This window comes from Rhinichthys klamathensis, unplaced genomic scaffold (assembly GCF_029890125.1).
Source record: "Rhinichthys klamathensis goyatoka isolate OS25496 unplaced genomic scaffold, OSU_Roscu_1.1 h1tg000360l_1, whole genome shotgun sequence".
Lineage (NCBI taxonomy): Eukaryota > Metazoa > Chordata > Actinopteri > Cypriniformes > Leuciscidae > Rhinichthys > Rhinichthys klamathensis.
Genome location: NW_026606869.1, coordinates 179,406 through 203,390, shown reverse-complemented (window position 1 = coordinate 203,390; position 23,985 = coordinate 179,406). Strand labels below are relative to the sequence as shown.

General features: G+C 38.8%; 2 protein-coding genes across 2 annotated transcripts; one reads left to right on the top strand and one right to left on the bottom strand.

The window, feature by feature from the left end:
• Positions 1-1,906: 1,906 nt before the first annotated feature.
• pcnx4 (pecanex 4) lies at positions 1,907-14,913 on the top strand. Its single transcript, XM_056233123.1, has 11 exons — positions 1,907-2,052; positions 3,449-4,202; positions 6,404-6,586; positions 7,353-7,873; positions 10,595-10,695; positions 10,801-10,920; positions 10,997-11,357; positions 12,058-12,161; positions 12,270-13,417; positions 13,512-13,698; positions 14,509-14,913. The coding sequence occupies exons 2-11, from the start codon at positions 3,499-3,501 to the stop codon at positions 14,758-14,760; spliced, it is 3,681 nt and encodes a 1,226-aa protein (XP_056089098.1). The 5' UTR covers positions 1,907-2,052; positions 3,449-3,498; the 3' UTR covers positions 14,761-14,913.
• Positions 14,914-15,510: 597 nt separating this feature from the next.
• On the bottom strand, positions 15,511-21,981 carry dhrs7 (dehydrogenase/reductase (SDR family) member 7). Its single transcript, XM_056233124.1, has 7 exons — positions 21,639-21,981; positions 19,984-20,136; positions 19,658-19,764; positions 18,345-18,584; positions 18,102-18,224; positions 15,848-16,063; positions 15,511-15,750 (listed from the first exon to the last, which is right to left on the bottom strand). The coding sequence occupies exons 1-7, from the start codon at positions 21,766-21,768 to the stop codon at positions 15,703-15,705; spliced, it is 1,017 nt and encodes a 338-aa protein (XP_056089099.1). The 5' UTR covers positions 21,769-21,981; the 3' UTR covers positions 15,511-15,702.
• Between the last annotated feature and the right edge of the window lie 2,004 nt (positions 21,982-23,985).

Here is a 23,985-nt window from a genome sequence, read left to right as displayed (position 1 = left end):
GTAACTTTTCAAGTACGTCAACTTATTCTACTAACTCAAACCGTAACACCTTAACAGTCTACTAATACTCTAATGAGAGTTAGTTGATATGTAGCTGGAAAGTTACTTAGTTGAATGTCTGAAGTGGACTATATCGCTATAAAGTGTTACCAAAACTATTTGATAGTTATAAAATAATTTATTTGAATAATATAAGAATTCATACAAAACATTCTTGAAAACAGGTTGTTGCCAATTTAACTGTAGTTGCTAAATCTGGCCATTAAGGGGTCCCAGAGGGCTGGTTTTTGTGAGTTTAACTGATTCACAGACTCAGTGGAACTCAGTAGCACATTTAAAATATTAAAACACAATAAAATTAAAATTGTAATATTTGTTATCAATATTATTTTTTATAAATATTAATAAATTATTATTATTTTATAGAGCATAAGAAGAAAAAATTATTGGTTTTTGCTATTATTTTATAATACAATCTACATTATTATACAAAGGCATAATAATAATAATACATCTAAATAATTGTATTGAATAATACCATCACGACTGTACCTGAGCACTGAAGAAAAACATTTACTCATAACCATTTAAAACATGCACTATTGCCAGCTTTGTACATTTGTGTTGGTTTTTCTTTTCAGGACAAACACATCTCACACACGCTTCAGAGTTTTGCCAACAGCTTTTCTCTAAGACATAAAAGCCCACTCTGGGGTGGAATAGTTCTCATTACAGTTGGCAAAGAGATTTGTGTCAGACTGTGACACTGAAAAGAGAGCAGAGGTTTTAGACTGATGTGTTTATTTTCAGTAGGCTGTATTATGAGGGCAGTTTAGCAGAACAGCTGAAAATCCAATGTCTGGAAAAATTCAAAGGCAATCACACACATAATGTGTTCAGTAAAAACCCGTTATCACAGCTCAAAGTAATTCTCTTCCTGTTTTCCTCTGGAGTATAATGGTGGGGGGTTGGCAGAGGAGAGAGTCAGTTAGAGAGAGAACCAAAACCGACAGAATGAAAGAAGATGTATTAAAATGTGGAGAGAATTAGAAAGGAAGGCTGCTGAATTTAATGGCATTTAACGCAGTGTGTTGTCCAACTTCAAGCACAGGTCCTTCCTTTTTATCAGTTGCGTCTCTCTCGCTGTTGTTCTCATGCAGGGATGTGTGTCAGACTTGCCAATAGTTTGTAATTATAATGAAATTAAATAAGGTAATTTTAACACATTTTTCCCTATTCTTCTTGATTTTATTTTTGACACATGCATTTTTAAATGCTTGCTTCCCTGCCCTTCACATCATAGATTATTTTTAATTCATAAACTAGCAGATACAAACTATTGCTGGAGTGTCTTCCCAATGATTTATTTATTTTTGCCAAATGGTTGCTTTGAAAATCCAGCGTCTGATTACGTAAATATTTCAGATTTTGTCTGATTATAATTCCTTTTATGCAATAATGTCATCTCTAAATATACTACATAAAATAATCAGATAAAATGTGGAAATCATATTACTTTTTGTTTGAGCATGATCTTACAATTAAGAGAACATGGGATTTCATTACTTTCACTGCTTTAATGATTTGAACAGATGTTGCCATTTTTTTTCTATGCAACAAGACATACACATGTTTCTTAAAAAAATTTTATTAAACCTTTAATTGCTATTTAAATTTGTACATTTCTTGCAATTGTGTAAATAATTAAATCTAAATGTTTGACAAGAGGCTATTTCTGCCATAGTTTAACCTCTTTAAATTACAACACAAATATATTTTCAAAAGGTAGTCTGCTGCATAACCAGAATTACTTTGTTGATAGGCCAATTTTGCCATTTTATCTTTTCATCATTAATTCTGTGAGGAACAATAGATGTAGAGCTATCTGTACACACGTAACCGTATATGTCGTGTACTAGCGCCGCCCTTTGGGCCGCATTGCCCAACTGCAGCATCAGCAAAAGCGATGATGGATAACGGGTCCGTTGCTTTATCCCTACACAAACCCTCTACCCACCCCTCCAGCACCTCTCCAACCGTTTTGATTTAGAGGTATGCGATAATAAAAACAGAAAAGGCTGTTTTTATTTAAATTTTTGCCATATGTGGAAAAAAAATCCCCGCCTTCTAAGCCCAAACACAAAAGCTGCTAGCGTTAACGCTAGCCGCGCTAACCAGTTTATAGCCGCTTCTCCTCGGCTCTGTTATTTATCTGCTGTGTTTGGAGGAAACCAAGACGATATTATAATGTAATATGATATAAGAGCTGTGTGTTTAGTTATTGTAATGGTCAATAAACCAGTTGTCACGGCGATGTATGCCTCTTGTTGTCATAGCTGCAGTGTTAGCATGTGAACAGATCAGAGGATACAAATCAACATGACTGCATTAATAACCTAAGTCTGAGGATTATAACCACAAATCAAAGGATAAAAGCACATAATTCAGAGGATAAACGTCGCTGGTTTGATGCTGATTGACTCCGGATCACCTCCTGGCTATTTTGCTCGTGCAACATCAACAAACAGGTAAACTGGGAATCAAGTGTAAAAAAAAAAATTCACAGATGCTTTGAGCTTATTGTTAAGGCAAGACACCACAGTTGAATACGGTAAAAAACAACAACAACCATAATAATAACAATATCAACATAATTCCCCAGTTGATTAACTAACGTTACACAATTGTTTATATTTCAGGTTGAAATATTTAAATTCTAAAATATGCTTTTTAATATTCTGTTAAATGTTTAAATATGCAACTGATGCATTATCCAATTAAATATGCATGATTCTGCATACATTTCCAGACCAGAAATCTAAATATGGGAAAAAGCCAGGTTCAAAATTCATGTTTCATTTTGTTGACATAGGCTATTAGTTAAAGATGATGCAGATGGGATTTTGTATATCTCTTTTTATCACTTCATAAATACTGTCAGCAGAAAAAAAACATATATTTTTCAGGAATTAAATGTTATATAAATCAGATGAACGATGTATGAACAAACCCACCTGTAAAAGCTTCAGAATATTGATGGTAATAAAACTGAAATGTTTGCTGTATGTAGTGCTGCTGAAGTGGAGATTTCTGGCTCAGTCCAGGAGAAAAAACTTGTTTTATGTGTTGTAAATTAAGTAGATAAAGTGTAATAAAAGAAAGATGTAAATGTGTATTTTGTTTATTTTCTTTCCACTAATTTCAAGACATAGTATGGAAGCAAAATAGCCCAAAATTATAATATTAATAAGTGCATGAAAAAACAATGGTTTAGCCTGCAGTGTCTTGCCTTATATATCAAACAGAAGAGTTTAAGATTGATTATTGCTTTTGTTTTCATAATAAACGGCTCTTTTCCATCTATATCCTATGAAAAATGAGTGTATATTTTAATATTGTGTGTTTCCACAGTGACTCACTGTCAGCGGGGCATGTGTGTATGTTCCAGAGCACCTGGGGGGAGATGACCGAGTCTGTCCCTCCCGCGCTGCGTTCATCATGGGGCCTGATGTGCCCCTGCTCAACGACTACAAGCAGGAGTTCTTCTGGAAGCGTTTCCCTCAGACTATCTTAGGGGGGCCCAGGCTGAAACTCGGTTACTGCGCCCCACCATATATCTATGTGCACCAGCTGGTGTTATTCCTGACACCATGGCTGTTGGGAGGCATCGGGACCCTCCTGTACCAGCTGAGGGTGCTGGACGAAGCCTGTGCGGGCGTTGTTTCGGGTGTGTTCATGCTAGGTGTGGGTGCCACCCTTCAGGGACTGGCACGGCTTATGGCACATAGGACCGGATTGGTACAAAGGCTGCCTGCTGCCAGTAACATCCTTGCAGACGAGGAAGAGGTGGAGTTTACTCACTGCGTGGCCCCTGAGACGGTACGATTTCTAGTGCCTGGAAAGAGGTTTGTGGGTAATATAGTTTTGCACACCTTTCTTGCTGGCGCACTCTGTGGGTTGTCCACATGGTACCTGCTGCCGGACAGACTGAGCAGCCTGTATGGGCACCCGGGTGCAGGACTGGGAGCTGTCGTGCCTTTGTTTGCCCTGAGCTGGGTGACTGTTTGTATTGGGGAGTATTCGCTCATCGTCAACACGGCTACAGAAACAGCAACGTTTCAGCCGCAGGACACGTATGAGATCACGCCGCTCAACAGACCGCTCTACATACTTGCTTTCATCACCGTGGACCTGGCTCTAAGGTACAAATCCAACAATTCACCACTACTCTCTGACAGCGTATAGGTCAATGATAAATAAGTCTGTCCACGATAAAGGAAAGAAAGCAACCTTTAAATTTTTTTTACACTACTGTTTAAAAGTTTGGGGTTAATAAGATTTATTTTTTATTGTTTTTAAAAAAGAAGTCTATTATGCTCACCAAGGCTGGAAAAATGTAACTGGAATAATGTAAAACGTAATATATTCCTGTAATGGCAAAGGTGAATTTTCAGCATCATTACTCCAGTCTTCAGTGTCACATGATCCTTCAGAAATCATTCTAATACTGATTTGGTGCTCAAGTAAAATTTCTTATTATTATCAATTTTGAAAACAATTGTGCTTCTTAATACTTTTGTGTAAACCATGATAATTTTTTAAATCAGGATTCTTTGATGAATAGAAAGAACAGTATTTATTTTAAAATAGTGAAGACATAGGCTAATGTTACAAAAGATTTATGTCACTTTTGATCACTTTAATGCATCCTTGCTAAAAAAAAAAATAGGAATGCCTTTAAAAAAAAAGCCTTACTGTCCCCAATCTTTTGAGTGTATATAAAAAATGTTTTCCTAAGAAATAATTTGGTTTCTTTTAATGAGGCTTTTTCCTTCATGATCTTTCTGCCCCCCACAAAATTTTAAAGGGGTCATGAACTGCATTTAAAAATGTTTCCTGAGACGCACTTATAATGTTAGTATGGTTTTTACATTAAAAATGATCATAAATAAAAGGCCATTGGAAGCTCTGTTTGAAGTGGTGTGTCTGCTGTGAGAGTTAAATGTAAACGCCCACTGCTATGATTGGCTAACATCTTTGCATATGAAATAAGTGTTACATTTGGAACTCTCTCGAAATCTTTTACTTTCTTTTTTTTTACTATTACAGTTGTCGAGATTTACTAATCATGAAAAGTGTTTATTATAGCATTATATTTAGATCTACACACGTGGCATGAAAGGTTGCAGCGATGAGGATTGTTGCCATTGACAGACATGTCTGTTGTCTATAGATGCAACTTAATTTCTGCACTTTGATGAATGTTTTCAACTAACAGCGCAAACAATGTAAATAAGAGATTCATTGTGCATTGTAGAGACAGCATCATTGATTATAACGGGAGTTTTGGAGAGAGTCCAGAACTCATTCTCTGATAAACTCCTGCGGTGTGATTGACAGTTATTATAAAGGAAGGCTTCTTTGATTGCTCTCTGTATATTATTTAATCACAATTTAAAAAACAGATTATTTTCATGCTACTAAGAGAAACAATGTGAAGTTGACTGTTTAGTCACTGGCTTGATTTGCTGACGCATAAACAGCAACAAACGATTTTAAGATGAACGTCTGACTGTACATAAATCATTACATATCAGATTACATATCAGATATCACTGATCACAGATTAGGCATTATAACTGACATGGTTGCTTGTATGTTGTGGCTTTAATGTTGTGTCCATATGTTACAGTAAAAGTCTGTTTGCAAAGGGCCTGCGCTGAAATCGCAACTGATTTACCAAAGAATCCACAATGAGACATTTACATAATTGAAAATAAATAACCACTTTCCGAACATTAGGATCCTTTGGAAGGTAATGTTAATTTTTAGTCCTCCAGTGATCCTGTATCACTTATCTCTCCTTCTCATCTCACTAATGTGCCAGTTGGCGGGTACAAAGACACACACGATGATGTAAAAGTAGGTGTTGATCTGATTCTGCAGAGGCGGTCTTTCGTCACACTATTGCGTCAAAATGTGAAACGAGTTGTTTTTATTTGAATAAAAAGCTGTTTTTGGACTAATGAGGAAGTTTTCATTTCTGAAACTTTCAAGATGTTTTTATAAAACAATGACCTCTTACATGTCAAAAGATCAAGAGATTCTTAGTTCAAGAAATTCTTTGAATTGTTAGTTTATCAACCCTTTAAAATAAATATTCTGAAATTAAAAACCGGCTCATCATAGAAGATGTGTATGTCATTCATTGTATGTATGAATTACATTTTTATTTTGTTTTTTAATAAATTAATAGATTACAGACAAAAAAAATGTCTGAATTTTTTGTTTTTTTTTAGACTGTTATGATGCAACCTAAACTTATGAGGACTGTGAACCTAATAAACCTACTTTTTGAGTGTGAATGTCAAGGATCTGAATCTCACTCTCTCTCTCCTCTCAGGTTTTCAGGTTCTGGTGTGATGGAATTGCAAGTAGCAGCTCAGGTGCTTCACGTGTTGTTTGTGGCTCTGCCGGTGCTTTGGGCTTTGGGAATGCTCTCTCCGCTGGACGCTCTTCTGCTGTGGGCCATGGAACAGACCTTGGTGCACGGCCTGGGTGGGTCAGCCATGTCTACCAACATCAGGTGAGCACTGAACCCTTCTCTCACTGGTTCCTTGTTTTACATTACTAAACTTTAGACTAACTTCACTCTCAAAGAATCTTTCAAACTAAATTTAAGATTAATGTATTTGAATTGCATATACATTTTCCATCCATATGTAATTTCCATCCAATTTCATGGATTACCTAAATAATCTACAAAATTTAACATGATGCATATTTGTCAGTCATACGTAAATACGTAATATACGTAAAATGAAATATAAGACCTAAAACGAAATATAAGATTTATGTAATGGTACTTGTAAACCTATTATGTTTTAAATACACAATAACCAAGTTCATATATGTATCATCGATCAATCCAGTTTGTTTCAGTCTCATACATTTTAACTAACTGAATATTGCTGAATACATTTCATTGTTTTCATAATGAACAGATTTATGCTGATTCTAAGCAATTTATAACAATATAATACATGTATTTTGAAACTGTAATTATATAAATAAAATCAAATCAAATCAAATGCAAATAGTTAATAAACTATGCCATGATTTTTTCTTACCCATTTAATTTATGTATGACTGACTTAATATGCATCACATTGTGTTGATTAGTTTGTGTATGATAAAACTGTGTAATCCAAATGGATGAAAATTTTATGTAATTCAAATACATAAATCTTACATTGAGCGCATGAAGGCTGGTCTACATTGGTGTGAAGAACTACACACTTTGTTCAGACTTCTGTGGTACAAAATCTTTTGCTTTTCTTTTTTTCCTTCAGGCTCTTGGTGATGTTTCTGTCATCCGTGTGTGTTGCCATCTGTACCTTCTTCATTCCCTCCTCATTGGGTGTGGTTCTATTCACCGTCGCCATGGGTTACCTCCTCAGCCAGGACCTAACCCAGCTGCTGGTGCTCCTGAAGGGAACTTCTCCAACCTTGGGTCTGGGCTGGTGGGGGCTTCCTCTTTCCCTGCTGTTCATAATAGGAGCCTTGACTGAGGCTGGACTCCTTCATCAGCTGTATCTCATTGACCCAGGGAATCTAACGTTGGGTGTGAACTCTGTAGAGCATTGGGAGTCTTCTGTGGGACCTCCAGGCCCACAAGAGGTGATCGGCTGGCTCCTTATTGCTCTGTTTCTCATCACCCGTCTGCTGAGGGAGCTCCAGGGAGCTTGCGTGCTGGGAGGTGCCATGCTCAACCCACTCTACCCCAAACGGGTCATGACTGCCCAGGCTTTCAGGCGGAAGACTCGTGGTCTGCGTGTCGCAGGAATCATCTGGAGGATCTTATTGAACCTGGGTGAGGATATATTTGCACTTTACCAACTAAACAATCCTTTGTATCTGTCATATATGTGCTTTCTGTTTGCCAGTGGCGTAACAAGCCAACACCGGGCCCTTATGCAGGATTATCAAAGCGGGCCCCCCTACTGCACGTGATGACGCATATAAGAGATGAGATGACTGACAAAATCAGGAGTAGCCTACGCGCACCACAACAAAATAAAAAACACTGGTGACGGCACACCATAACACATTACTCACTGCTATGACTACACACACATAGGCTTAGGTCCAAAGACATAACAAAGATGCTCACTTGCATTACAGCGGCATTTTCCGTGCTTTCCTCTGTGAAAAGTTGTCGATTAATTCCTTAAGATCCAGATGGTGCGCACGGGCAATTGACAGTATGGCAAATTGAGTGACGCAATACGCATGTTCACCCGGGGATTCTCAATTCGAAACAAATTACACCAAAATCCATCATTGTTCGTTTCAAACATGTATTTAATGATCAGTAAAATATGTTTATGTCATTATTTATTCAAATAATTTCGAGATAAAGTAAAATGCGATCAGACTAAAAGTAGTAAAATGCGATAGGGGGCCCCGGCTGTCAATCAATATCTTCCAGTCACGCGGGCCCCTGATTGGTCCGGGCCTGTAAGCAACCGCGTACCCTGCTTACCGATAGTTAAGCCACTGCTGTTTGCCAGTATGGTCTGTTGGAGTGAGATGTTGTCTTCGCATTGATAAAACATTAGAGCTGAGAGAATTGTGATCCTATTTTGTCCAGAATTGTGCAGCTCTAAAACACAGGAATGCATGATATATTGATACAATATCAGCTATTTATCAGTATTGAGTATGTAATGGTAAATATTTATTGTGCATGCACATTTTTCTTATTTTAAAATTTAAATTCCATTTGCTATGATCTAACATGTAAATCTTTAAAAATAATTTAATAACACTGTTTAGCAAGTCTCAAAGTGGATTTTTTATTGTACATTGTAATGTTGTGATGGTTAAATTAATTTTAATTGATTTTAGTAATAGTATACTACAAAATAGTATAGAATTAATTTTATATATATGTAGTATGTTTATCAGTATTGATCAGAACTTTTATATACACAAGTTTATGAGCCGTTTCCGCTCTACATCCTAAACTCCTCCCGTCGATGCAACCCACTTCCGTTCTGGCGGTCTGGGTTTGTTTTGCTAGCTAGCTTCGACAAAGCGCTGATATCGCAGTGACATAACAATTACAACATGAAGAAAGGTGGTTTGGGAACGATGTGTGTGATAGTTGGTTGTAAACACTCGAGAAAGCACCTGAACGAGTGGTTAGATAGAGAGTTCTACGACCGCAAACCAGCTACGAAGAGGTCCATGCGCTCCATTGTTTACACACAAACACACTCACACAGTATCGCGCCCGCGCCTCTCTCTCACACACAGTTCGATCGCCTAATTATTATCATCATGGCTCACACACACACACACACACACACACACACACTTTGCACTCTAGCTAAGAAGCCTATGATATAGTTCGGATCGTCAGGAGGACATTCACTGACAGCGCGTTCTCTTTTGTCTTGTCGCGCATGAGTGGTTAAAGCATTTGCGTGAATAAGAGAATGGTCATAACCCTAGCAAAAGGATGACAGAAAGAACAGATGTTGCGTTTGCATTAAATATTTTAACACGTTAAAGCTGGACAAAAATGAATCGGGAAAATATTTTTCTCACGGCCGCACGCCGGAGATCCGGCACGGTGGCGAAAAGTGATTGCATTATTTATTGCAATAAGTAGAGGCTTCAATCGTTTTGTTGTAAGTAGAATAGGCTACTGCATTTTAAGGGGTTAGTTTCGACATTTAAAGGTATTTTAACCGGTAAAATGGTTGGTTGGTACACAGCAGGTAAAACAATGCAGAGTCATAAGGATAATTGCAAAAGAGATCATGTTTTTATTTATAGCTCAGCAGTAAGTCATGTTATAGGTTACAGTCCGTTTTCCAAATACAAACACGTATTCCATCCGCAACAACATGCTTCTTTTATTTCCTATAATCATGTAAATGTCTTCCCTGATTAAGCTATAAACTGCAAACACTTATTTAGCCACAATTGTTGTTATTATGTTAAAAGAAACATTAAAGTAACACACAGATACATTTGCTATTACCACGGACATAAACTGATAGTTATTTGCACGTTATGTCTGTTTTATCTAGCTGTGTATGACATGACACAACCGACTTTGTTGCTGTGCAGATATTGATATGCCTCGACGGCTTTCAGATTGTCCAATTGCTTTTCCATCTATTGCCATGGATTGCACGAAGTAGGAGCAAATCTCGCTGTACGTTATGCTGGGCCACGTCGTCATGTTAGTGTTCTGCACTGAATTCGGGTGGGGGATAGTAACGCCATCTCCAGTCGTGGAACCGTCGCTGTGTACACCGGCAGACGCTGTGTGCAAACCTCTTCCGGCGGAAATGAAGTGCATTTAAGTAGAGTTATGGCGGCGCCCATGATTTGGCGCGTAAACTTGTGTATTGGTGCATCGATTCAGTTTAGTTTTTATTGCTCTGTTTTTCATTTATTTAGACAGAATAGTGTACAATTCATTAAAAATATATATATTTCTATTAATTGCTTGCTAACACATAATAATGCCTTTATGTGTGTATTTTGATGTTAATGTTCATGTTTGACTTTACAGTGAGTCCATTGGCTATGATTGCTTTCTTGTCTGTGGATGAATCTCTAGAGAAGCTGCACACGGCCTCTCTCGCCATTGGCTTTACGCGGGCATTCAGAATGGTAAGAGAGTTTATCAGTAAACCATCTTAAAGCATTATGAAGACATGAACAGAACTATTTGCCTCTTTACATTTGACCCCTGACTCATTGGGCTTTGTACGGTAGGTGTGGCAGAGCTCTGAGGCTGCTCTACTGCAAATGGTGCTGGTGGTGATCATCAGACTCGCAGGGGGGCACAGAGTCGCACGCTGGCATGATTTGGGCTCTACAGTCCAGCTGATTCTGGTGAGCCAAATGTAACTTGATGCCTTTACTGTAATTAAATTGCAGGGATGTTTGTGTAATAACTTTTTTCTTGCAGGTCTCCTTGGTTGTGAATCGTGTGTCACAGTTTGTATGTAAGCTGAGTTTCGCTCTTACGGTGTTGATTACATCCTGGACGGAGAGTAAACAGCGTCGTCAGTCAGCGGGCACTTTGCTGGCACTCAACGCTGCTCTGTGCCCTCTTCTGTTGGCTGTTGTGGCTCTCTCTGCCCTTCTGTCTGCCCCTCTGCTTCCTCTCTTCACACTACCTGTGTTCCTGGTGGGATTCCCCAGGCCGCTCCGCTCGTGGCCAGGCACCCCAGGCACCGCCTGCCCTTGCCCAGATTCTGTTTATTACCAACAGCTCTGCAAAAGACTGGCATCGGCTCTCAGACCTGCACTCGCTAATGGCGCATTTGGTGAGTGACACCAGCTGAAAAACACGAGTATCCTGATCTCTATCATGTTGTAAAGATCAAAGTGCAGTCAAAAGTGACAGTTAATACATATTACATTGCTACAATGCAAAAAATCCTAAATACAAAAAAACAAAAAGATTGTTTCCACAAAAATACTGTTTTCAACTTTGATAATAATAAAAAATGTTTTTTGTGCACTTAGTCAGCATATTAGAATGATTTCTAAAGGATCATGTGCCACTCAAGACTGGAGTAATGATGCTGAAAATTCAGCTTTACCATCACAGGAATAATTTTTTAAAAATATATTTAAGTAGAAAACAGCTGTTGCAAATTGTAATAATATTTCACAATATTACGGTTTTCACTGTATTGTTGATCAAATAAATACAACCCCGGTGAGCATAGGAGACTTCTTTTAGAAAGATTTAAAAATATTACTGACCCCAATCTTTTAAAACGGTAGTGTAAATGTAAAGATTTTCTGAGAAAAAGCCCCCTAATTAGATCAATTAAAAAATTATTGTAGCAGATGAGCACTGAATAATCATTTCAAAAAATGGATTTAGAAGTTGATAGCCTATTGTTTGTTTTTATTATTGCTGTAGTAGAGTACATGTTAAGGAACCTGATTAAATATTGTTAAAGCTATTTTTATTTAAATTTGCACTGCAGATAATATTCATGCATCTGGTTGCAGGTTCCTGTACTCCGGGATCTCATTACCTCGGTCGCTTTCAGGGTCGACTTCTGTGGATCTCTGTTCTAGAGAGAGGCTACGGCTATTGCACTGTCAACATTAAGGTATACCTGCTTTCTTGCCTTTGCTCTAAAACAAATCAAATGCTTTATTTGGAGGTCTACATAACACCAGTTTATGAATTCTCATTGGCTACCAATGTTTCACCACAGGGACTGGAACTACAGGAAACATCATGCCACACAGTGGAGGCTCGGCGTGTGGATGAGGTTTTTGAAGGAGCGTTCGATCACGTGGAGCGGCCCGGCCAGTGTTTCCGACTATTGAACCCTCACTGGGGTAATGCTCTGACCCCTTGCTCTATGTTGCCTGTCAGGGTTTACTCTGACGCCCAGAACGTTCTAACAGGAATCATTGACTCGCCTGACCACCTGCGTCAGCTCAACTCTGACTTCCTTAAAACACTTGTCTGGATTTTATTGCGTTACTGTGTACAGGAATTGGCACGTGGTGCTCCGCAAACAAAAGGTCAGTCTCTACAGACCTCTGGACGCAAATCGCAAAGCTCCCAGCATGCCGTGCCCTCTGAGCCAGATCCGGCTGTGGTCACAGTTGCCATGGACTCTCAAGTACGCCCTGACTCCTCCTCGTCCTGTCACTTGAGGGGGCAAGACAGCTCCAGCCTCTCATCCTTTGCTGACTGGTCAGACGAGGACGATCTCTTCGGTCCAGTCACCATGCGGCGACCAATGAGAATGATGGTACGGACAGACGAAGGGCAGACCGAGTTAGGGTTGGGAGTGTCTCTTCCAGGTTCTGTTGAAATCCACAGCCTGTATGAGAGCATGGCCCTTTCTTCTCTCCCTACCCTTAGACCTCTGGGTCTGGGTTTGGGACTCGGCCTGCCCATCGTAGATAAAGGGAAAGATAAAATCCCTGCACGCACTTCGACCACCGTCCAGAGTAACTCCCAGCCTCTCCACTTCACTAGCCCTCACTCAGAGCTCTTCTCTCTGCCCTCAGAGTGGCGGACCGCCCAGTTGGCTTCCTCCAAACTCCAGGTACTGCGACCCTGCTTCCCAGAGGCCTGGTTCTGCTTCTGTTTGTCCCAGCTGGTGGTGGAGAGCTTTGGGGAGGGAGAGTTTGAGCAGGTGACACTGGGTTTGCAGGAGGACCGTGCCCTGCGGGAGCTTTATACCCAGGTGGTGCTATCATGCTGTGTGGCGCTAGGGGCAGATGCTCAGATGTTCAGCCCTAATCTGCTGTTTAGGCTGTACTGCGGGGACGGCCCCTGGACTGAGGGACTTGAGTGGCTCCGAGCCAATAAAGAGCTGCATCAGCTCACGCTCAGGGCTTTCAGGTAACAGACAAGCAAGATTCAGTTCACATTTTACATCAGAAAGGGGCCTTTTATCAGCTGCATTTCCTAAAACGTGACCGCATTCTGTGTGCAGGTACAGTGTAAAACTGTTGGTAGACCAGGCATCTCTTGGTCCGGTAGAGAGTCTGGATGAGCTCTACACAACTTTACAGGATTACCATAACAACTGGTTCATCGGCCTGGTAACAGACCACAGTTGGCAAGACAGTGTTGTACAGGAGAAGCCCTTCCTATTCTCTCTCGGACATGACCTCACCATGGTAAGCAGCACCATATTTATTGTAATGTAACCATGGCTACCAAACATTAACTGTTAGACTGTGTCATAACCTGGTGTGATGCAATAAAGAAAAATCTCTTCTGAGTAAATTAGTCATGACTGTAATGGGTTTGTCAGAGCGTTTTGACGCTCTGTTGCTTCTGACTACTGTGAAATTGTGCTTGCTAGGCCTGGCCTGTTGTGTTGGAATTCTGCTGAGTACAGACAAACTGCTTATTGTGTCTGGTTAGGAGGACACAGTGTTATATTGATACTTTCTGAACAATATATTTGTACAATATTACATATTTTGTTTATTTACCGCCGGTATCAGTAAATATTGGATATTTAATTGTACATTACCTTTCTCTATTTTTTTCATTCAGGTTATTTTTGCTGTCATCTAAATCACATATAGCTTAATTTGATTAATTAAATTATAATAGAATTAGATTCATATAATTTTAAATACAATTTAATAATTCTGTTGAATGTAATCTTGAAGTAAATCTCAAAATTAATAAAAGAAAATTCATACCATACATTTGTAATGTTGTGCTGCTTTATTTAGCATTTAAAACAAGTGATTTTACTGTAAATTTTGTAGACAAAATGTTGTAGAATTTAACATCAGATATGTATTGGTCATAACATGAAAATAGTTATCAGCGAATCGGTATTGACTAGAAGTTTAATATTAGTCTCACCCTGCTCTTCATACATGATCATTTTCCTTGAGTTTACAAATTTAATTTCTTAAGTTTCCATGTGATCATTTACAGATGTGGTATACATTTTCTGTTTTTCACAGGGGGCGTATACGAGCCGTGTGTTGTCTCTGCAGGAGAATCTGGTCCAGGTGGGAGTTTTGAATGAGGAGGGTGTGAGGGGCCAGTGGGCCAACCTGTCATGGGAGCTACTGTATGCCACGAATGACGACGAGGAGCGCTACAGCATTCAGGCCCATCCTGTGATGCTGAGGAACCTGACCGTTCAAGCAGCTGACCCACCTCTGGGATACCCTATCTACTCATCTCCACCCATCCACTTACGGTGTTTATGATCGCCACCTGCCCCACCTTTCATTTGTGTCAGCACACATACTGATGCTACCAGCACATGAGTTTCATAAAGTCAGATGTTTCTGCACACAGCAAGTTATTTTATTGCATTTGAAATTGCTACCATTGTAGTGGCATTTGGCTTCTGAAAGAAATGCATGAATTGATGAACGTCAGCAGAATGAAGTAAATGGGATCTGTTTGACGATCAGCAAAATCCTCTCCACACATAATAAAACTGTAAACTCATTCAGACAGAACCCAGATTTATTATTTTCTCTGGGAAGTGTACTTTATTTCCTCAACAATGGACCTCTGGATGTCCTTGACTGAATCTCACCTCACGCTGAGCTTCCATTTCACTTTTTTTCCCCATTGTATTTTTAATTTTTCCACTTTCTTTTTAAGCATCCTTCAAGAGCCTCAAAAAAAGGAAGAGAAACAGGAAAACCGTTGCCGTTTTAAAAAGCCTGTTTGTCAAATCTCAAGGATGTGCCTTGGTCACTATTTTCAGTGGTTATGAATGTTTTTTTTGTTTGTTTTTATGTGACCACCTTGTGTTATAAATATCAAGGTAAATTGGCTCTTGCACCTCTGTTCACCCTACTTGGGCTCGGTCTTTGTATGGTTGTGTAATTGTATGTATAGAAAAAAATACAGATGTTTTATATAAATCATTTACTATCAGTTTTGTTCACACAAACTTGAAATGTTACAATTTTAATTCCTATTTATAACATTTTAATACAGAATACATAAATCAGCTTTTTATTTCAATAAAGTGCCATTAGTCTTTATTTATACAGCAAGCAAAATGTAAGGTGTTTTCATATTTAATGACATATTGAAATAGTGTGACACTCTTCAGAAAGTTATGGACTTTAAAACTTCCTGGGTCTTTCTGCAAAGGAATGCACAAATCACCGATTCTTGAAATTAGATTTTCAAGTTGTCTTGACCTTTGGCTCGCTGAAGTATGCGGCATCTGCATCCTAGGAAAGAGAAGATGATTCCCAAAAGATATTATTGCAATTGTAGCATAATTAAACGAGTTCAGGGATCTGTTTCCAGCAAGCTCCCAGTACTCACCAGCCCGGCTTTGAAGTTCTGCACACGTTTTCTGCCTAGAAGTTTAGTTGTGTACCAGGCCAGAGTGGGAGTGTACTGCCACAAATAGCAGAAGAGTAGAAAGGGCTGCTCAGCAATCCACATCTCTTTCACATGGTTGGCCAGACCTACCAGAGTGAGGTGAACACAGCGCTCTGTAGACATCTTATGTGTTTGATCACCAGCTGTGGCCACAGGCTACAGACAAAAACAAGTACTTTTTAGTTAGGCAAATGCAAAACACACTAGGTATTTTGATTAAATGATCATTTACCGTAATTTTGTGTAGTGCTGATCAGTGCCATTTCAGTATATTTCTATACCAATATACCATGGTCCGTATGAATACGCGACTGATTGGCTGAAAGGTGTGCAATAAAATCGTTTAATGCATAGGTAGTTCCGAGTCAGTTTAATCGCGGTTGTATATTAATGCACTGTTTTCAATGAAGCGCGCACACAAATATTCAGGAGCACAGAAACTTACCAACGCTGCCCTGCCACTTTTAGTAATAAAATAGCTTCAGTACTGAATCGCTACATTATATTTCTCAGCGACGAAGGGGTTACATCGCTATTTTGAAGAAATTAAACTCACAGCTTCGAAACGCTCAACAGGTGCAGCAGGTATGCATAACTCACATCTACAGCATCTCACGAAAGTGAGTACACCCCTCACATTTCAGCAAACATTTTAGTATATCTTCTCAAGGGACAATACTATAGAAATGAAACTTGGATAGATTTTAGAGTAGTCAATGTGCTGCTTGTATAGCAGTATATATTTACTGTCCTCTGAAAATAACTCAACATACAGCCATTATTGTCAAAATAGCTGGCAACAAAAGTGAGTACACCCTAGGTGATAATAGCTGTACGTCGTTTAACCATGCAAAGCCACATGTCCTATTCATCATTTTCATGTTTTTGTCTGCTTGACAGGACCATACAAATTTGTGTATCTTCTATTAGAGCAGTTAAAATTTGTGCTTTGAGTACAAATCTCTCATACTGACCACTGGATGTTCAACATGGCACCTCATGGCAAAGAACTCTCTAAGGATTTGAGAATTAGAATTGTTGCTCTCCACAAAGTTGACCTAGGCTATAAGAAGATTGGTAACACCCTGAAACTGAGTTACAGTACAGGCCAGGGTCATACAGAGGTTTTCCAAGACGGGTTCCTTTAAAACACTTGGAACAGGTCTCGCGAGGGTCAATCAAAGAAGTTGAGTCCTCGTGCTGTGCGTCAGGTACAGAAGCTGGCTTCAAAAAAACAGATGCATGAGTGCTGCCAGCATTGCTTTAGAAGTTACAGAAGCGGAAGGTCAGCTTGTTAGTGCTCAGACCATACGCCGCACACTGCAACAAGTCGGTTTGCAACAAGCGCCATGTGTCTAACAGCCAGCAGCTCCATGATGTCATTATGGAGGAATGGAAGAGGATCCCAGCAACAACCTGTGCAGCTCTGGTGAACTCCATGCCTAGGAGGATTAAGGCAGTGCTAGATAACAATGGTGCTCACACAAAATATTGACACTTTGGACACAGTTGTGACATGTTCACCTAGGGTGTACTCACTTTTGTTGCCAGCTATTTTGACAATAATGGCAGTATGTTGAGTTATTTTCAGAGGACAGTAAATATATACTGCTATACAAGCAGCGCATTGACTACTCTAAAATCTACCCAAGTTTCATTTCTATATATATTGTCCCTTGAGAAGATATACTAAAATGTTTGCTGAAATGTGAGGGGTGTACTTTTGTGAGAACTTTATCTCTGTGTATGATCCAAAGCGGACAGAATGCTTACAAGCCGTAACTGACGAAAATAACCGTAATTTTTTACCTTCCGGTCAAATATTGAGCTGCAAACATCAACAACAGCTTAAAGCTGGTATAAATATGATATAAGCGGGATAATCCATGGCTAGCTGTGCATTAAACGATTTTAATGCACTTCGCGGAGGCACCCAACCACCCTCCGCTTCATGTTGGCCAGTTCTTTGCCTCCACATCGTGGATTATCCCTTAGGCAACTCATTCCGTTTCCCTTATTCATATTTTAATTTGCTTTTATTTTTATCTTTTCATTTGTTGTATTTTTTATCTTAAATATTTGTATTTCATTTTTATTTCAGTTTTAGTTTTATCTCAGTTAGTTATCAACCAAGGCCCCAAAAAATTTCAGCTTTATTTCACTTCACAAAAAACAACAACACTTGTGCAGGTACCTTGCCCAGCTCCTCTGTGATTGCGTTCTGAACGATGCTTGATACTACAGGTCCGGGGCAGATGGTACTGATCGTGATGTTTGGAGAATCAGCGAGTTCTGTTCTCAGAGAGTTAAAGAAACCCTGCAGAAACACAACAAATCAGGAGCTTTTTCAATCTTTTATGACCGTTTTCCTTTACCAGACAATGTTGCATTAGGGTAGGCAGATTCTCTGGGAATTCTGTCTACTATTTGCTCTCACCTGCACCGCATGCTTGCTGGCAGCATACCCCGTTGCCAGGGGCACCCCGACAAAGCCTGCAACGCTGCTGACGGTTGCTATGATACCACTACCACGGTGGATCATGTGGGGCAGCACCTGCTTAGTGATAGATACAGTGCCAAGGTAGTTGAGCTCCATAAGTGCCTGGTACACATCCACATCAGCCTCTATGCACAGCGAACGCTGGGTCCGGCCTCCGTTATTTATCAACACGTCTATCTGAAAATGCAGATACACACATGCAAACATTTAGGGGGGAATATTCTTACTTAATATCACTGAACATTAAGGCATTGTATTGTTTGATGCTCAGATAAGGTACAGTATAAAGAACTAAAATGCATGAGGATAAATGATGCCATGCAATTATTTACTGTACTCAACAAATTTGTCTCTGCAAATGTTTAGGTTTGCAATGTAATGAACTTTAGCTAACTGATGCATTTTTTTAGCTTAAAAAGTAAATGTTGATCATTAAGTGTGTACATCTCCCCGGGCGCTTTTATATTAATGCAACAATATTTTCACAATTAAAAATTTTCCAAGTTGCACGTCTCATTTCAAGTCATATTCTTTTGCGGGGTTTTTCAATCTTTTAGATGCCACGGACCCCCAAATATGATCATCCCTGTGTGAGAGACTCCATCCTAAAATTTATAAGGCATCTGTCTTTTATAAATACCCAATTTATACACCGAAAAATGTATATTATCAATCTAAAATTAGTTTCAGTTAAATTACTATATTATACTCACTGTAGTAATGTATCGTTAATATGTATTATTTATTTTTTGTTTAAATTTAATCAAATTTTTATTTCATTTACTTTAATCTAATTCAATCTATTTAATAGACTAATAACTAATAATAATGTATTTAGATCTAATTTATTACTTTACTAATTTATTTTCATCTTTAATTTTAAGATTTAAATGATTATTATTATTTTTTATGACAGTTTTTCTCTAGACTTCTCCGCGGACCCCCTTTCACTACCTTGTGGGCCCCTGTTCTATTTTATTGTTCCAAGTATGAATGTAGCCAGTGCATAATTAATTTTTAGGTAGTTAATATTCCTAAATATGATCTAATATCATGGTTAGTTAATATTTAATATTATAGTTAGTTAAGAGTTAATATTCTTTAGCTAGGAAAATTCAATCAAACTCAATATTCTGAAAATGTCAAAATTAACACTTTATTTCGATGTCAGTACTGAAATATAAATTCAGAAAAAAAAGAAGAAAAAAAAAACCACTAAAGATTGAATAAGAAAAACAGATGTAATTTACATCACCAAAGTGCTTCCGAACTGCAGCAGTTTTTTCTTGATGTGATGCACGGTCCAACAAATCGAGTGGAAGAACAAGAATATCGCCATCCTTTAGAGAGGAGCGCTCTAACAAGAAAAGACATTTCGGGTCAGTAGGTCACGGTGTGAATGCTTTTAGTACAGAACTGTAGTCAGATATTGCCAGCAATTATACTTGTATACGCAGTCAGGGCCACACTCTACAGCTCTTAAGGACAGACATGAATTATAGTGCACTTAATTGACCTCTGAGGGTTTTTTTGTGTTTACTCCTGTCTCTCAAAAGTTTCTTGAGACTGTTCATACCTAAGCAAATGCGCTTCACCCTCTCCAGCTCATTCTCCCTGCGGGCAGACAGCACCAGCCGAGCACCGAGCGCAGCGAGCTGAAGGGACAACTCCTCCCCGATGCCACTGGAGGCTCCGGTAATCCACACCACTTTGCCTCGCAACTTTGACTCTATGAAATGAAAACAAAAAAACAACGTATCTATAGACATTTAAACAATGTATTATTTATATAATAATTAAGTAATTAAGAACAGTGAATAAAGCCGGTATAGTAATGGAAGGAATCCAAGAACAGAGTAGGTATAGGCCTACTTAGTAAATTTTTTTTGTTTTGTTAAATCGCAAGTCACTTTTTCAAAACTCTTCACACAGTGAGCACAACATAATATTGTCCTTACCATATTGTCTAAAAAAAATACTATCAAAACAATTAAATTTAGCTGAACACCCACACAGGTGTTAGTCTTTCAATTTCATTACCATACAAAAGGGGAAATAAGTACTTTGTATTGTAATGTGTTTGGTGGTTTTATTATATTTTGAATGTGAAAGTAACTGTTGTGTCAAGATGAAAGTTGGTAAGGAGAACTGTGTGAAGAGTTTTGAAAAAGTGACCTAAAGTATTGAGAAATTTGTCCTAGCAACTGTCGATTGTAAAAAGAAAACTAATAAAATGCATTGCACAATCTCAAACTCAATTAATACATAGGTTCATATTAACTTGGCTGATAGTTCTATATAATTTGATATTAAAAACAAGCTTGTGTGAAACTATAAGTGCTTAGAATGAGAATTGCTAATGCAATAGGCCTGTATATTAGTGCTGTCAAATCAATTAATCATGATTAATCGCATAAAACATAAAGGTTTGAGTTTACATAATATGTGTGCATATAGGCTATATGCATACGTACATGTGTATATATGTTTGTGTGCGTGTGTGGTTGTCATTTTTTGGTCCCCATGAGGAAAACCGCTTATAAATCATTAGTGATGTTTTTGAAAATGTAAAAATGCAGAAAGGTTTCTGTGATGGGTAGGTTTAGGGTGTAAGGGGATATAATATACAGTTTGTACAGTATACAAATCATTGTGTCCATGTAAAGTCCACATAAAACATGAAAACAACATCTTGTGTGTGTGTGTGTGTAAAACCTGAGATCACCCTTGTGGGGGACCAGCCAGCGGTCCCCACGAGGGAAATGGATTAATAAAGATACTAATTTTTTGTAAAAAGTTTTCTGTGATGGTTAGGTTTAGGGGTAGGGTTAGGGATAAAAAATACAGTTTGTACAGTATAAAAAGCTTTACGCCTATGGAGTCTCCACATAGCGAAACCGAGTGTGTGTGTGTGTATTGGGTAAAAGTTGGCATCAGACTTTCGTTATCACTTTTTAAAAGTAGCCTAAATACTTTGCTATTACTGTTACTGTACTTGTCACATATTTCGACAGTGACATCCACACACCCACACTGGGCTGTTAAGAGCATGATAGTCTATTCCACAGAGTGAAAATTTCACAATCTTGCAGCAATGTGTCAACACTCACATCTGACTTTGTTGCTTTATAGAGCATGAATTGATAGGTCTACAGTTTACCCTGAAAACGTATTTCAATGTAAAAAAAAAAAAACTGCTAACAAATTTCTACGCGAGGTTCATCATATTACCTGGCGTGCTGCCGAATCTATCCGCCCATAATAAAGTCAGATCAGCGTCGGCGAAGATAAAGCGTATAAACTGCGTTAGTAAATAAACTGCGATCCCGGCGAGAATCACACAAAGCCAGCATATATCCATAATTTCTGCACAAGAACCGAGAAACTTGACAAAATCCAGCTATTTCACAGAGTAGTGTGTGTCTGACTGAAAGCACTGGTGAATCTTGCGCATGCTAAGCGCTTCCGTGTGTGTTACGACCTATGGTTAACTTACGACATGCTACAGATTCGTTCGAAGTTCGAATCAACACTGCGGAATTCTGCTCAGTGCTCACGAGCACCAAGTTCACCGACCCGGCAGAACCTACTGTACGATTCAAAGCCTTCCGGGTTAACCTTCTTAATGGAACCTTAAACAGCTCCACGTTTATTTTAACATTTGTCTGTCTGTCTGTCTATCTGTCTGTCAATGTCAAGCAAATTATTATCTCGAAATGGACGACATAGATAGACAGACAGAAAGCTATGACAGATATAGATAGACAGACATATAGAAATACAGACAGATGGATTGAAATACAGACAGATAGACAGACAGACAGACAGATAGATAGATAGATAGATAGATAGATAGATAGATAGATAGATAGATAGATAGAGTATATAGATAGATAGATAGATAGATAGATAGATAAACAGATTGATATATAGATAGACATATATATATATATACAGACAGATAGATAGATAGATAGATAGATAGATAGATAGATAGATAGAGTATATAGATAAACAGATTGATATATAGATAGACACACACACACACACATATATATATATACAGACAGACAGATAGATAGAAATACAGACAGATAGAAAGACAGACAGATAGATAGATAGATAGATAGATAGATAGATAGATAGATACAGTATATATATATATACACTCACCGGCCACTTTATTAGGTACACCTGTCCAACTGCTCGTTAACACTTAATTTCTAAGCAGCCAATCACATGGCGGCAACTCAGTGCATTTAGGCATGTAGACATGGTCAAGACAATCTCCTGCAGTTCAAACCGAGCATCAGTATGGGGAAGAAAGTTGATTTGAGTGACTTTGAACGTGGCATGATTGTTGGTGCCAGAAGGGCTGGTCTGAGTATTTCAGAAACTGCTAATCTACTGGGATTTTCACGCACAACCATCTCTAGGGTTTACAGAGAATGGTCCGAAAAAGAAAAAACATCCAGTGAGCGGCAGTTCTGTGGGCGGAAATGCCTTGTTGATGCCAGAGGTCAGAGGAGAATGGCCAGACTGGTTCGAGCTGATAGAAGGGCAACAGTGACTGAAATAACCACTCGTTACAACCGAGGTATGCAGCAAAGCATTTGTGAAGCCACAACACGCACAACCTTGAGGCGGATGGGCTACAACAGCAGAAGACTCCACCGGGTACCACTCATCTCCACTACAAATAGGAAAAAGAGGCTACAATTTGCAAGAGCTCACCAAAATTGAACAGTTGAAGACTGGAAAAATGTTGCCTGGTCTGATGAGTCTCGATTTCTGTTGAGACATTCAGATGTTAGAGTCAGAATTTGGCGTAAACAGAATGAGAACATGGAACCATCATGCCTTGTTACCACTGTGCAGGCTGGTGGTGGTGGTGTAATGGTGTGGGGGATGTTTTCCTGGCACACTTTAGGCCCCTTAGTGCCAATTGGGCATCGTTTAAATGCCACGGCCTACCTGAGCATTGTTTCTGACCATGTCCATCCCTTTATGGCCACCATGTACCCATCCTCTGATGGCTACTTCCACCATGTCACAAAGCTCTAATCATTTCAAATTGGTTTCTTGAACATGACAATGAGTTCACTGTACTAAAATGGCCTCCACAGTCACCAGATCTCAACCCAATAGAGCATCTTTGGGATGTGGTGGAACGGGAGATTCGCATCATGGATGTGCAGCCGACAAATCTGCGGCAACTGTGTGATGCCATCATGTCAATATGGACCAAACTCCCTGAGGAATGCTTCCAGCACCTTGTTGAATCTATGCCACGAAGAATTGAGGCAGTTCTGAAGGCAAAAGGGGGTCCAACCCGTTACTAGCATGGGGTACCTAATAAAGTGGCCGGTGAGTGTATATATAGATAGATAAACAGATTGATATATAGATAGACATATATATACAGACAGACAGATATATAGACAGTGATATAGATAGCCTATAGATAGAAAGAAGACAGATATATAGATAGACAGATATATAGATAGAAAGAGACAGACAGACAGCTATATATACAAAGATAGATATAGACAGATAGATATAGCCTATATAGACAGTC

Bases quoted from the DNA above. Each gene is read 5' to 3' on its own strand.
- pcnx4 (XM_056233123.1), top strand. From the start codon at position 3,499: ATGGGGCCTGATGTGCCCCTGCTCAACGACTACAAGCAGGAGTTCTTC. The intron at 6,587-7,352 runs GTGAGCACTGAA...TTTTTCCTTCAG, and splicing joins GCCATGTCTACCAACATCAG to GCTCTTGGTGATGTTTCTGT. The intron at 10,696-10,800 runs GTAAGAGAGTTT...TTTGTACGGTAG, and splicing joins TTACGCGGGCATTCAGAATG to GTGTGGCAGAGCTCTGAGGC.
- dhrs7 (XM_056233124.1), bottom strand. From the start codon at position 21,768: ATGGATATATGCTGGCTTTGTGTGATTCTCGCCGGGATCGCAGTTTAT. The intron at 16,064-18,101 runs GTACCTGCACAA...TTTTGTCTGTAG, and splicing joins TCACAGAGGAGCTGGGCAAG to CCTGTGGCCACAGCTGGTGA. The intron at 15,751-15,847 runs GTGAGTACTGGG...TCTCTTTCCTAG, and splicing joins AGAACTTCAAAGCCGGGCTG to GATGCAGATGCCGCATACTT.